Source organism: Nomascus leucogenys, chromosome 13, assembly GCF_006542625.1.
Source record: "Nomascus leucogenys isolate Asia chromosome 13, Asia_NLE_v1, whole genome shotgun sequence".
Classification (NCBI taxonomy): domain Eukaryota; kingdom Metazoa; phylum Chordata; class Mammalia; order Primates; family Hylobatidae; genus Nomascus; species Nomascus leucogenys.
In genome coordinates this window covers 107,251,567-107,266,073 of record NC_044393.1, presented here as the reverse complement: position 1 = coordinate 107,266,073, position 14,507 = coordinate 107,251,567, and the positions used below count along the sequence as shown (strand labels likewise).

The 14,507-nt window shown below is 47.5% G+C and overlaps 1 protein-coding gene across 3 annotated transcripts in view; it reads left to right on the top strand.

The window, feature by feature from the left end:
• The window catches only part of VIPR2 (vasoactive intestinal peptide receptor 2), a 113,512-nt gene that overhangs the window by 77,530 nt on the left and 21,475 nt on the right, over window positions 1-14,507 (top strand). For 2 of the 3 annotated variants that reach the window (XR_004032971.1, XM_030825696.1), the window contains exon 5: window positions 7,070-7,167. The exons of the other annotated variant lie outside the window; for it this stretch is intronic. Coding sequence is in view for 1 of the 2 variants with exons in the window: in XM_030825696.1 (XP_030681556.1) it covers window positions 7,070-7,167 (98 nt within the window). In the remaining variant the exon portion in view is untranslated. The remainder of the gene's footprint in view (window positions 1-7,069; window positions 7,168-14,507) is intronic. 3 annotated transcript variants of the gene reach the window in all.

Here is a 14,507-nt window from a genome sequence, read left to right as displayed (position 1 = left end):
AGCCATCCTGGAATCCCACGGACGGTGTGGAAGCAGGCATCCTGGAATCCCACGGACGTTGCAGGAACAGGCATCCTGGAATCCCACGGACACTGCAGGAACAGGCATCCTGGAATCCCACGGAGAGTGCGGGAACAGGCATCCTGGAATCGCACAGACATTGCAGGAACAGGCATCCTGGAATCGCACGGACGGTGCGGGAACAGGCATCCTGGAATCCCACGGACGGTGGGGGAACAGGCATCCTGGAATCCCACTGACAATGTGGGAGCAGGCATCCTAGAATCCCACGGAAAGTGCGGGAACAGGCATCGTGGAATCCCACGGACGGTGTGGAAGCAGTCCCCTAACGGAAAACCTGCCCCAGCAGCCCTCTTTTAATCTCTAACACATGTTAGGTTAAATGAATTTGCTTCATCTGCGTTTTCTGTCTCAGTGGAGGTCAAACCTCACAGCTCTGTGCTCTGTGTGCCTTCTTTCATTCCCTAAACGCAATCTGTGGGTCAGCCCTGAGCACTCTGTAGTGGACACTGTGGTGGAGAACGTAACCACAGGTGGGCCAGGGGCCACAGAGAAACCAGGGTACTTTCTGGGTGGAGGGTTTCTGAGACGGGTCAAGCAAAGCACTTTCAATAACTGTGTCCCTGATGTATTCTCGTTTCTTGTGCGATCTCAAGTTCTAAAACCTTAGTGTTGAAAAATTTTCCTGGTCAATCTGATGGTCTTTTTATGGGGATTCGAGTTCATAAAAAATGTTATTGCACATTGAAGGAACAGTGTGTCGATTCAGGGTTCAGCAACAGGACACTGCTGGCACACGCCAAGGATACAACTGAAAAGAGCTTAAATGCAGAGAATCCTTACAGAGGTCTGGGCAGGTACGGAGCCCAGTGAGAACTGGGCAGCCTCCACTCTCTAGCCACGGGAAGCCAGAACCCTGGCCAGAGGGGCAGGGAAGGGACCCGAGACACCAGGGCTTGACGTATTTGAGCAGCCACGGAGGGCCAGAGCCTGGGGTGGCCGCCCTCCTGCCCCCGTCTCCTGAGGGTTCCTCCTGTAGCAGCCACTGCAGGGGAGGGGAGGGAGGGAGATGGGCGGGCAGAGGGAACAGCAGCATGACGCTGTCCAAGGCTTTCTAAATCCAGGGGTTGAGGTCCTAGAACAACTCAGAAACACAGACACATCCAGACACTTCTCTCTCAGCTCTCAGATCTTCCACTCCCCAGGGATCAGGCCTTTAGGAGAGCCAAGAAAGCCTTAGTTCAGGAGGAATCGTGTGGGGTTCCAACAGCGTGTTGTGATTTCCGCCCTCCCAGCTTTCAGGGTGCGGTGCAGTGGGCCCGCCATGGCTCCAAGGCCCACGGAGTTCCCACCGCCTGCTTCTGGAATTCCCACCGCCTGCTTCTGGAAGGTGGGCAGGTTCTCGGTAGAGGTGGCAATGCAGAGTCTACGCGGGGAACATCAGGCCCCTGCAAAGCTGGGACAGCAGCTTCCTCCACCTCATCAAAGCCTGTCTTGCCAGGCTTGGAACCCCGGGCCTCCAGGCGAGGACTCTGCAGGGACTGAAGGAGGAAGGATCGGTGCCCCATGCTGTGCACAGAGCCCCGGGGCCATGTGGTGCCAGAGCTGGGGTGAAGGCCGGGCCAGCAGAGGGCCCTGGATGCGCCTCAGAACTGGACGCCGACCTGGCAAGACTCAGTCAGCACCAACTGCTCGGCCGCGAGAGAGCAGCCTGGCCGGCCTCTGTGCCACTGCACCCAGGACCCGCACCCAGGACCCAAACCCAGGCCTCTGCGCTCCTGCTGCTGCCGACCTCGAAGCCCCACCCGACAGCGGGTGGCTGCCGCCACCTTCAGCCCAGCACCCAGCTCGCTGCCCCCACTTGAGACCACAGTTCTGGTCTCGTCCATTTTCACCCCGCCAGAATCCTCACTCACAACGAACCTGGACGCTGCTGACTCAGGAGCCGCCGATTCCACTCCGTCTCCGCACCTTCCTGCATCCCTCCCTGCCACAGTCCGGTCCCGGAGGGCTCTGCACAGAGGGGCAGCCGGGGGTCCTCCGTGGGCCCGCTCGAGCCCACGGGGCCCAGGTGCAGGGTCGCCTCAGCCAGGCCCCAGTGGCTCCGGGGCAGGGGACCTGGGCTCCTGTGAAATGCGGGAAGAAGGAGCCCTCCTGGCCCGGCGCATGGGGCCGCCCCTCCCCGACCCCAGCAGCCGCATCGCCTCCTTTCTGCTCCCTCCGCGCCCACCCACGCCCGGAATCACATGACAGGCGTTTTTGTCATTGAATTTCTTGGTGAACGCCCCGGCCCTCAGTGCTGCCTCAGCCTGAGGAAGTCTCAGGGGACACCTCTGACCTAGACTTTCCTCTTGAACCCCAGCCCGGTGTGGGCACCGGGTGCTCTGCGACCCCCGGACCCCGCCAGGCCCCCCAGATCCAACGAGGACCCCACATCCTGCCAGGAACCCCAGATCCCCCCAGGACCCCCGGACCCCCAACCAGGACCCCTGGACCCTGCCACGCCCCCCAGATCCCGCCAGACCCTCGGACCCGCCAGGAACCCCAGATTCCCCCAGGACCCCCGGACCCCACTGAGAGGTGACAGCCTGCTGGCAGCCCTCGCTCGCTCTCAGCGCCTCCTCTGCCTCGGTGCCCACTCTGGCCGTGCTTGAGGAGCCCTTCAGCCCGCCACTGCACTGTGGGAGCCCCTTTCTGGGGTGGCTGAGGCCAGAGCCGACTCCCTCAGCTTGAGGGGAGGTGTGGAGGGAGAGGCGCGGGCGGGAACCGGGGCTGCCCCGCACTCGGAGCGGGGCCAGCGCCGCTGGCCCTGGGCAGTGAGGGGCTTAGCACCCGGGCCAGCAGCTGTGGAGGGTGCACCGGGTACCCCAGCAGTGCCGGCCCGCCGGCACTGCACTCAAATTCTCGCTGGGCCTCAGATGCCTCCCCGCAGGGCAGGGCTCAGGACCTGCAGCCCGCCATGCCTGGGCCTCCCCAGCACTGTGGGCTCCTGCACCGCCAAGCCTCCCCGAAAAGCACTGCCCCCTGCTCCGTGGCGCCCAGTCCCATCGACCGCCCAAGGGCTGCAGGCAAAGGGCACGGGACTGGCGGGCAGCTCTGCCTGTAGACCCTGTTCGGGATCCACCAGGTGAAGCCAGCTGGGCTCCTGAGTCCAGTGGGGACTTGGAGAACCTTTATGTCTAGCTAAGGGATTGTAAATACACCAATCAGCACCCTGTGTCTAGCTCAAGGTTTGTAAATGCACCAGTCAGTGCTCTGTGTCTAGCTAATCTAGTGGGGACTTGGAGAACTTTTGCATCTAGCTCAGGGATTGTAAATGCACCAATCAGCACCCTGTCAAAACAGACCAATCAGCTCTCTGTAAAACAGACCAATCAGCTCTCTGTAAAACAGACCAATCAGCTCTCTGTAAAATGGACCAATCAGCAGGATGTGGGTGGGGCCAGATAAGGGAATAAGTATAGGCTGCCTGAGTCAGCAGTGGCAACGCGTTCTGATCTCTTTCTACACTGTGGCAGGTTTGTTCTTTCCCTCTTTGCAATAAATGCTGCGGTAAATCTTGTTACTGCTCATTGTTTGGGCCCGCACTGTTCTTATGAGCTGTAACGCCCACCGCGAAGTTCTGCAGCTTCACTTCTGAGACCAGCGAGACCACGAACCTGCCCGGAGGAACAAACAACTCTGGACGCGAGGAACGAACAACTCCCGACGCACCAGACATGCCGCCTTAAGAGCTATAACACTCACCACGAGGGTCCGTGGCTTCATTCTTGAATTCAAGTCAGTGAGACCAAAAACCCATCAATTCCGGACACACCACCAGGACCCCCAGACCCCGCCAAGACCCCAGATCCCACCAGGACCCCCAGACCCCAGCCCAAGGCTGGCGCTGCTCTCTCACCTCCGGGCCGCTATGGCTGCAGCTTGCCCGGGCTCAGGCTGAAGCCTTACGGGTGTCCTTGCCCTGTTTTCCTCCCATCTCCGTCGGGAAGGCCCACGGGCCCCCCCATCAAGTCACTGTTGGGATCCGACCAGTTCTCGCCCGCTTCACACCCGCTGGTGCCACCTGAAGACTCCACACCTCGCCCCCTGCAGGGCCCTCAGGACGGGGCTCCCCAAGACCGGGGTTCTTAGGACGGGTCTCCTCTAGAGACTTCAGGCTTCCCGCCATCGGCTCCAGATGCGGCCGCCGCTCCCCTCCCCCCAGCAGGGCGTCCGACCCGGCCTGGCTTCCCCACACAGCCGCGCACCGCGCTTGACCCGGTACTCCGCTGCGGCTCGCCCTCCCGCTGTGTGAGGCCCGCAAGGCCACCGTTCCTGTTGGCTTCTCTCACGTTCTCAACCGTGGTGGGCACCTAGTAAATACTTGTCGAATGAGAGAAAGGGTGGAAGTATGGATTATTTTTCACTTTTTTTCGTTCTTTCTTTTTTTTCTCTTTTATGCGACAGATCCTCGCTCTGTCACCAGGCTGGAGGGCAGTAGCGCGATCACAGCTTAGGCAGCCTCCACCTTCCTGGCTCAGGCGATCCTCCTACCTCAGTCTCCCCAGTAGCTGAGGACCACAGGCACGCGCAACCACACCCGGCTAATTATTTTTCTATTTTTTTATAGAGACGGGAGTCTCACTTTGTTGCCCAGGCTGGTCTCAAATTCCTGGGAAGAAGCAATCCTCCCACCTCGGCTTCCCAAAGTGCTGGGATTTTGCAGGTGTAAGCCACCAAGCCCAGCCTTTTTTTTTTTTTCAACTTTTATTTTAGATTCAGGGGGCACATGTGCAGGCTTGTTACCTGGATATATTTCATGATGATAAGGTTTGGGGTCTGACTGATCCCGCCACTCAGGTACAGAGCATAGTACCCAACAGTTAGTTTTTCAACCCTTGCCCTCTCCCTCCGTTTCTCCTCCCTGAGTACCCAATGTTTTGCTCCCACTTATGAGAACATGTGGTATTTGGTTTTCTGTTTCTGTGCTAACTGGCTTAGGATGATGGCCTCCAGCTGCCTCCATGGTGCTTCAAAGGACGTGATTTCGGTCTTTGTGGCTGCATAATATTCCATGCTCTATATGTACCACGTGTTCTTTATCCAGTCCACCTTTGATGGAAACGTATTGATTCCATGTCTTTGCTTTGTGAATAGGGCTTTGATGGTCATGTCTTTTTGGTAGAATGATTTCTGTTCCTTTGGGTTTATACCCAGTAATTGTATTGCCAGGTTGAATGGTAGTTCTAAGTTCTTTGAGAAATCAGCAAACTGCTTTCCACAACAAAGTGAAGGTGGTGGTTACGTGATGTGAGGGTGGGTTAGGTAAGGTGCAGGCTGTGGTTAGTTGAAGTGAATATGGGTTAGATGAGTTCAGAGTGGGGGTTAGGTGAAGTGAGGTTAGTGGTTAGGTGAGGTGAAGATGGGTTCTGTGAGGTGAGGGTGGTGGGTAAGTGAAGTAAGTATGGGTTGGATGAGTTGAGAGTGGTGGCTGAAGTGAGGAAAGTGGTTAGGTGAGATGAAGGTGGTTGTTAGGTGATGTGAGGGTGGCAGTTAGGTGAGGTAAGAGTTACGGATAAGTGAGGTGAATATATGGTGGGTAAGTGAAGTGAGTATGGGTTAGATGAGTTGAGAGTGGTGGTTAGGTGAGGTGAGAAAAGTGGTTAGGTGAAGTGGATTGTTAGGTGAAGTGAAATGGTGGTTAGGTGAAGGAGACGGTTAGATGAGTTGAGAATGGTGGTTGGATGAGGTGAGGGTCATGGTTAGGTAAAGTATGGGTTAGATGAGGCTTGTGGTTAGGTGAGGTGAGGGTGGTGGTTGGGTGAAGTGATGTGATGGTTAGGTGAGGTGAGGGGGGTGGTTAGGTGAAGTGAGTATAGGTTAGGTAAGTTGAGAGTGGTGGTTAGGTGAGGTGAGTGTGGTGGTTAATGATATCTTCTCATGAGTGGAGTCGGGAAGGATGAGGAATAGCAAAGAGAAGGGATCTGGCCAGGACTACTCTGCTCTTTTCTGAGCTGTCCTAAGTAAGCAGGGCCAAGGTTCCCAAGAATAGATTCGTGCAATACAAAGTAAATGGGTTAATACGTTCTAAATAATGATTAAACAGTAAAGTTATAATTAAGAGCCAAACTAATAAACAAGAGCATAACTTTTTGAGTTTTGCCTTAAATTTTGTATTGTAAAATAACAGTGAGGTTCGGTTGTACGTATACGGAATTAGGACCTCTTGGCAAAAAATAAAACTTGTCACATAAGCACACGTGGATTGTTTCCCTCTTTATTTTGTAGGAATTAGCTTTATCAGGAAAATGCAGACCAGGAAGCAGCCTTTGGGAGTGGCCAGCGATGACGATGCCCTGCAGGTGTTGCTGGTTTTTTCACTACCAGCACTGGTTTTCCTTCTAGAGGACCCAGTTCTTTTTGTGTAGGATTCCCTGTTGTCGTAGAACTCCCAGTGATTCTGCCACCATGATGATCATGAATCCCTCCTGTACCTGATGATTTCGTGGAGATTAAAAGTATCAAGCCATGAACCTTGCTAAACCAAGAAATGTTAAGGAAATAAAATTCCCAAGATACTGCAGCTCAGCAGCTAGCTCTGGCTTAGGCAACTACCTCTGTCTGGAACACCTCACCCTGAGCCTGTAGGTCATAGTGTTTAACATACTCAGACTTGTGTGTCCACCTGAGCTCATCCAGGAGTGTCAGAAAGCTGGATGTGCTGCCTCAGGGACAGACTAGCTCTCTTTCTGAATTTAAGCTCAGCACTTCCTTCCTTTGCTTTCCCTGATGGTGGCGGTTCATATTCCCTCCAGACAGAGGTGCTTTACAGGAACCATGCAAAATCATTCATGATGAATTATAAGAAAAAAGTGGAGGTTCCGAGTGGTGGGTGTCATTTTTTGGTTCAAAATGGAGGTGGAATTATAAAGCAAGACTGTCTCATGCCTTCCAGGCAGGCAAGAGTCCTTCATGGCCAGAGCACTGGGCTGGATCTTGGAACCATTCCTGTTGTCTGGTGCTGCTGGTCACCCTCAGCTTACAGATCCGTTTTCTTTCTTTATAGATCACGTTTTATATTCTGGTGAAGGCCATTTATACCCTGGGCTACAGTGTCTCTCTGATGTCTCTTGCAACAGGAAGCATAATTCTGTGCCTCTTCAGGTAAGGAGCAGAAATTAGTAATTCTGCAAAGAATACAAGACAAGCAAAGTTTCCATTTAGGCCTTCTAGGCGCCACCCAGCCTGGAGCCCTCTGTGTGCTAAGCCAATAAGACTCCCTTGGAGAATGCTGCCATGAAATATGATGTTAACATTTACATTTTTATTTAAATACTCTGTATTTATTATGTAAAGAGATAATGCTGACCTTGGATAGGAACTCAGCTCAGCTATCATTTATTAAATACTTAGCCATTATGCAAATGCATGGAAAATACAGAAGAAATATGATCTCACCCTTGCCATCCAGAAGCTCCTGTGTTTTGGCTGTAGGTGCTCTATTAGAGAGATGCTACGATGTGTTTAAGAGCATGAAGGTGGAGTCAGACTGTGGGTTCAAATCCTGGTTCAGTCTCTTAGCAGCTGTGTGACCTTGGACAAAGTACTTAACTTGTCTGCTTCTGTAACGTGTGGAGACTAAGAAGCCCCTTTCAGAGGGCTGTTGTGAGAACTTGATGTGTCGGTAGATGTGAAGGGCTTAGCATGGCACGTGAGGTTGTGATGAGGGCTTATTAAATGCTGCCCACTCTTCCCTGGCAGTGAGGTGAGATGGCCCCTGCACACCTGCATCTTTAGTGGGTCTCTTGGTAACTAATGATGACATAGTACAGATGATTTGACCAATCAAATCATTGTTTGATTTGGGTTGGGGGTAGAGGTTTTGGTCCCAGAACAGCAGTTTCTCTATAGGAACAGCTCATTGGTGAATTAGGATTAAATCTGTCTTACGTATCATTAGCATGAAATAAAATGGAGGCTATTCAGCTTATTCTGTGTATCAATCACTACATATTTTATTTCTCTTTGCTAAAATGTAATCCAAATGTTTGCCAGTATGTCAGATAAAATCAATGATAAAACAAATAGAATATTTCTAGACCCTAACAATAGTCCATTAGAAGATCCATACTTGGAAGTGTAAAATAAACAAGTTAGGAGTGGTTGAGAATCCAGCTAAGAAACCCAGCAAATGTAATTGAGCTATGCTTTTTATTGTTCACGCATCTCAACTATGGTTGGTAATTCTCAGAATAAGTCTACCTTTAATGCAGGGCTGCACTCTGAAAAGTGTGAGGAAGGCCTATCATATTCTAGTTATTTTTAAAAGCTGGTACAATATTAATATTCTATTATACTCTATATTTTATGGAGTATAATATTTTACTATATATGTTTACTATTTTACTATATATGTTTAAATTTTTAAGTTGCTAAAGAGAAAGAGGAAAACTTTAAGGAGGTAAGCTGACCCAGGGTAATTGAATCTGAAAATTTTATCTTATTTTCCTATATTGAACAATCCCTATTTTTTACACACATCCGTTTCCTTCACATATGTACAGCATGACATATTTAATTAGACAACCCAAGAGCATCAGGAATTATCCCGCCTATGAACACTGATCCTTTAGGGCACAGAACACACTCCTCCATCTGTGGGCATCGTTCGTCACCTGCCTGTGGCACTTCTAAGCTGAAAAAAGTGCATGTCTGCGTTGGATGTCATTCTGCTGGTGACCACATAGCGTCCAGAGCTGGTGTGCAGCTCTAGGCTTAGGGCTCATCCCACATCCTTCTGTCAGAAGCAGGGTCCAGTGCCATTTCCTGAGAGCTGTGAGAGTCTGTCAATTCTAAAGTCCGAATTATAAAAATAACATGCTCCATTGTCTCAGTAATTATACCCAGGAAGCAGAATGCTTTGCGGGCATTGAACATTTCTTCTCCAAAATAGCCCTATAAGCCAAGAAAGCCTTCAGTAGCCATGTTCTTATTTTATACACGGGAAATGGAGCTACTTACTTCTTAGAACACGTCCCAAAGTGCAGCATTGACGCTCACAACAAATACAGGACCAGCTTTGTGGGGCAGTCATCCTATGGTGACAGCTGCCCCTGTGACCCAGGGACTGACAGAGACGGCTCCAGTCCATGCCAGTCCAGCAGGGTCCACAGCACGGTTGCTCCTCAAACAACACAGGTTTGAACTGCATGGTCCACTTCTCTGAGAATGTTTTTTCAATACGGTCAGCCCCCTGTATCGATGGATACCACAGATCAGAAATACGGCCTATTCTCAGGATGAGAAGCCTGCAGATACAGAGGACCAGCTTCATATATCCGCAGGTCCTGAATGTGGGACTTGCACATTCATGGATTTTGGCATGGGGTAAGGGGGGCAAGATTGGGGGAGGGGGATTGGACCCAATCCCCTGTGGATACCGAGGGACAGCTGTAACTGCTAACATGCACCGTGTCAAGTACTTTACAGATGTTAACATCATCAGGTAAGTACTGCCACTTACCCAGTTTCTCCAGGTGGAGAGTGCAGCCCCAGGAAGGTCGCTGGACATTGCAGGGTTGCTGAGCTGGTGCATGCAGAGCCCCGATTTCAACCCAGGCTCTCATCACTGCAGCCTGCACCTCCATCACTGTCAGATGGATGTGGCCTCCAAAATCCTTTCCCACCATTGCTAATGAGCATATTCCCGTCCCCCTTTCCAGAAGCCACACTTTCTGCTACCTCCATCACCCATTGGCAGATCCATACATGGAAGTGAAAATTTAAAACGAGCAGTGAGTAATGAAGAATATCACTGAGAAACCCAGCAAACATGTATTTGGATGGCTTGCTAACTGGACCAAAAGTGTGCTCATCTCTGAGCGATGGCTGTGAGTGCCAACCGCACTCCACAGAAACACATGGGGTGGGAGAGAGAGGGAAGGAGAAAAAATGAGAGGGAAAAAGGTGATTTGGAGAGATGAACGCAGCCAATGAGAGAATCAGTGGGAGCAAAATGGCACCGGTGGGGGACATTTGCCTTCTGAGGAAGGGACGTTGAGGAGAAGCCAGAGGGAGCGGCACTGGTGCGTGAGCCTGGCGCAGTGGCCACACAGCTTTGGAATTGCTCCCAAGACACCAAGAAACTTCAGAGCATATTTACAATTCTTCGCTTACTAAGGCTCTGTGGCAGTGTTACATATGCTAAAATAAACGTTTGCTAATGCAGTATACGTTCAGAATGCATGTTTACCAAGTGAACACAGCACCAGATCGAGTTGTGGGATAGGACTCTCACCAGGGACCCTGCAGCCACACTGTGTCCACCCCACCTCCCACTTGATGCCAGGGACCCTGCAGCCACCCTGTGTCTACCCCACCTCTCTCCTGAAAAGCAGTTGTTATTCAGAGTTCTGGCACCAGAGACAACTTTTCTCTTTTTGAAAACGTTACCTTGGAATCATGCAAAAGGAACTCCTGGTCTCTGGGTTCTTTCACTCAGCATTTTGCAAGGAGGTTCATCCATGTTGTTGCATGTAGTTACCATGTTTTATTTTCTTGCTGTGTAGTATTCCACTAAAAAAGAATAATGTATTTATCCAATCAACTGTTCATGGACATATAGGTTACTCAGTTTGAGGCATAACAAATAATGCTGCTGTTATATTCTTAGTCATCATCTCATGCACAGATGCCCATGTTACTTTAGGTGTGTGTGTATATGTACACACATTTATATTTACATTTGTTTTATATTTACTGGTCATAGGTTATACATAGAGTTAGTCTTCCTAAACACTGCCAGTAGATACACTAATACCCTGATGGGATCATCATACCACATAGATATGTATCAAAGCATCAAAGTATACCCCATAAATATGTACAGTTACCGTGTGTCCATTAAAAATAAATAAATTTATATAAAAGAATGCTGCCAAGTAATGTCCAAAGTGGTTACCAGTGTACACACCCGCCCGCAGTGCAGGAGGCTTCCATTCGCACCACACCCTGCCTCCATTCGGTTTTGTCTATTTTTAAGCCTTCAGCCATTCTTGTGGGTCTGTAATAACATAGAATGGTGTTTTAATTTACATTTCCCTGATTTCCCTCGTGGAAAATGAGATCATACATTTCAAAATCTTGCTTTTTTTGGAGTGCCATTTTAAAATGAGTTTGCTTATTTTTCTATTTGGTCTCTTCCTCTATTTAAGTCAATGTTTAGGAGTCCTAGAGCCTTTCATTACATACGAGTATTACGGATTTTGTCTCTAGCTCTGTGACTGGGTTTAAGCTCTCTTCATGGTCTTTGGATAAACAGAAGCTCTTAACTTTAATGAAGCTCATTTGCCATTTGTTTCTTTATGTCATTGTTTCTGGAGTCCTCTTAAGAAATCTTTGCCATATTCTTTTTTTTATCATCTAGAGATGTTATTATTTTAACTTTTCATGTTTCTGTCCATAATCCACCTGTGATTTATTTCTGCTATGGTGTGAAGCAGGGTAAAGTTTCTTCAGGGCTTTCAGCATGTGTATCCCATTGTCCAGGAATGGGTACAGGAAGGAGCTTCTGTGGCCTGCAATGCTTCTCTTCACAGGGCAGGCAGTGGCATGTGTGGGGGCCTCGAGTCCCGGTTCTGCTCCTTTGGCCTGCCACTGTACTGTTTCCGTTTATTATAATTACCCTGCCTTTAATAAGTCTTTATTCCTAGGAGTCCAAGTCCATTAACCCTTTTTTATTTTTTAATTAGGAAGAGCTTGGCCATTTGTACTTACATGTGAATTTTAAAAATCAAGTCTTAAAAATAAACTTTTAATGTCAATTGCCATTTTAAAAAATCAGGCTGGATGCAGTGGCTCACGCCTGTGATCCCAGCACTTTTGGGAGGCCAAGACAGGATGATTGCTTCTGCTCGGGAGTTCAAGACAAGCCAGGGCAACATAGGGAGACCCCATCTCTACAGTCTCTACAACAAAATTTAAAATTAGCTGGCCGTGGTGGCACATGCCTGCAGTCCCAGCTACTTAAGGGGCTGGGGTGGAAGGATCACTTGAGCCCAGGTCGAGGCTGCAGTGAGCTGTGATCACAGCACTGCACTCCAGCCTGGGCAACAGAGCAAGACCATTTCTCTCAAAAAAAACAAAAAAACAAAAATTCTATTGCAATTTCATTTGGTATTGCATTGTATCTATAGATCAGCTTGGATAGACAGGACATCGTTCTAATTATGAATCATCCAACCTGTAATCATAGTAGATCCTTCCATTTGTTTTGGTTTTCTTTAATTTCTCTCAGTGTTTTATGATTTTCTGAGTGGAAGTCTTATACATAATTTAATAGTCATTCCTAGATATTTGTTTATGCTATTATAAATATTTTGTTAAATTCCATTTCTAATTGTTACTTGAAAAAGAATTTATTTTAGTATATTAATGTTGCTTCAAAGGCCAGGTACAGTGGCTTATGCCTATAATCCCAGCACTTTACGTCAAGGCAGGAGGATCGCTTGAGCCCAAGAGTTTGAGACCAGCCCGGGTGACAGAGTGAGACCCTGTCTTATAAGGGGAAAAAAAAAAAAAAAAAACCTCTTGCTTCAGCAACCTCACTAAATTCATTTATGGATTCTTTAATTATTCCATAAATTCACTTGGATTTTTCTGTGTGTAATTCATGCTGTTTGTGAAGTACAATGTTGAATAGAAGTGGTGATAGCAAACAACAGTTTCTTATTTCTGAACTCAGAGTGAAAGCTTTCCATACTTCACTATAAGCATGATGTTTGCTGTAGATATTTTGAAGATACCTTTTACCAAATTAAGTTCCTCTCAATTCCCAGTTTTATGAGAGTTTTTAGTCATGAATGGCTTTTGAATTTTATCATGATTTTTATGTACATACATACGGTTTTTATCATTTGTTCATCTAATTTGAAATATTACATGGATAGATTTTCTTTTTTTTTTTTTTTTTTTTTTTTGAGACGGAGTCTCGCTCTGTTGCCCAGGCTGGAGTGCAGTGGCGCAATCTCGGCTCACTGCAAGCTCCGCCTCCTGGGTTCACGCCATTCTCCTGCCTCAGCCTCTCCAAGTAGCTGGGACTACAGGCGCCCGCCACCACACCCGGCTAATTTTTTGTATTTTCAGTAGAGACAGGGTTTCACCGTGGTCTTGATCTCCTGACCTCGTGATCCGCCCGCCTCGGCCTCCCACAGTGCTGGGATTACAAGCGTGAGCCACCGCGCCTGGCCCATGGATAGATTTTCTAATGTTAAATCCACCTCTCATTCCTAAATTAACCCTATGTGGTTTTGATATATTATGTTTTTAATATATAGCTGAACTCAGCTTGCTAATATTTTGTTGAGGATTTTTGCATCTACATTCATGAAATTGATCGATTGTTTTCCTTTCCCATGAGTCAATCTGGTAAGGTTTGGTGTTGGCCCAAAAGTGTTTTCTCTTTTCTATTTTTTGGAGTAGTTTAGGTTAGATAAGATGTTATATCTTCTTTAAATGTTTGGAAGTCGTCACCAGAAGAGCCAACAGGGCAGAGAGTTTTTTTGTGAGCAGGTTTTATTTGGCTGTTCAAAATTTCTAAACCAGATATAGGACTATTCAGACTCTGTTTCTTTGTATGTTAGTTCTGCTAAGTTGTACTTTTCAAGGACTCTGTCCATTTCATCAATGTTTTCAATGTTCCGTTACATTTTTAATGTATGTGAGATCTATACAGATCTCTGCTCCTTCAGTCCTGGTATTGTCAATTTGTGTTTTCTTTTTATCTTGATGAGTCTTACTGAATAAAATGTTATCAATTTTATCAATGTTTTCCAAGAACCAACTTTCAGTCCTCTGAAGTTTGTTGAGACTTGCTTTATGATCTGGCATGCCATCTGTTTTGGTAAAAGTTTCATTTTCATTTGAAAGTAATGTAAATTATGCAGTTCTTGGTTAAATGCTATATAGGTCATTCACATCGTTTTTCAATGTTATTTAATTATTCCAAATCTTTACTGGTTGATTTAACTGCTTTTTCTACCAGAACTGAAAGACGTATATTTTTCTACAGTACTGAAAGACATGTATTAAAATCTCCAACTATAATTGTGGGCTTCTTTCACTGTTTACCATCTATATTTTAAGGCTTTGTCATTAGGAGTATATCAGTTTAAACTGTCAATGTGTAGTAATGTCCCCTACCTTAAAAATCTGCTTTGTCTGATATTTAAGATAATTTTATTAGGTTTATTTTGTATTTTCAAGGTATACGGTTTTCTGTGCTTTTATTTTCTACTTCCCTGTGTTTTATAGTAAATGTAGGTATTTTATAAGCTCCATTTAATTGGAATTTGCTTTTTGTCTCCAATCTTTATTTTTAAATGCAGCATTTTCATACGCACGGTCTACTTATGACAACTCTGAGCTCTAATCCACCTTTCATTTCTTTGCTTTCTAATTGTCTCAACTGTTCTTTGTTGGTTTTGCACATATTCTTGTTTCTTTTG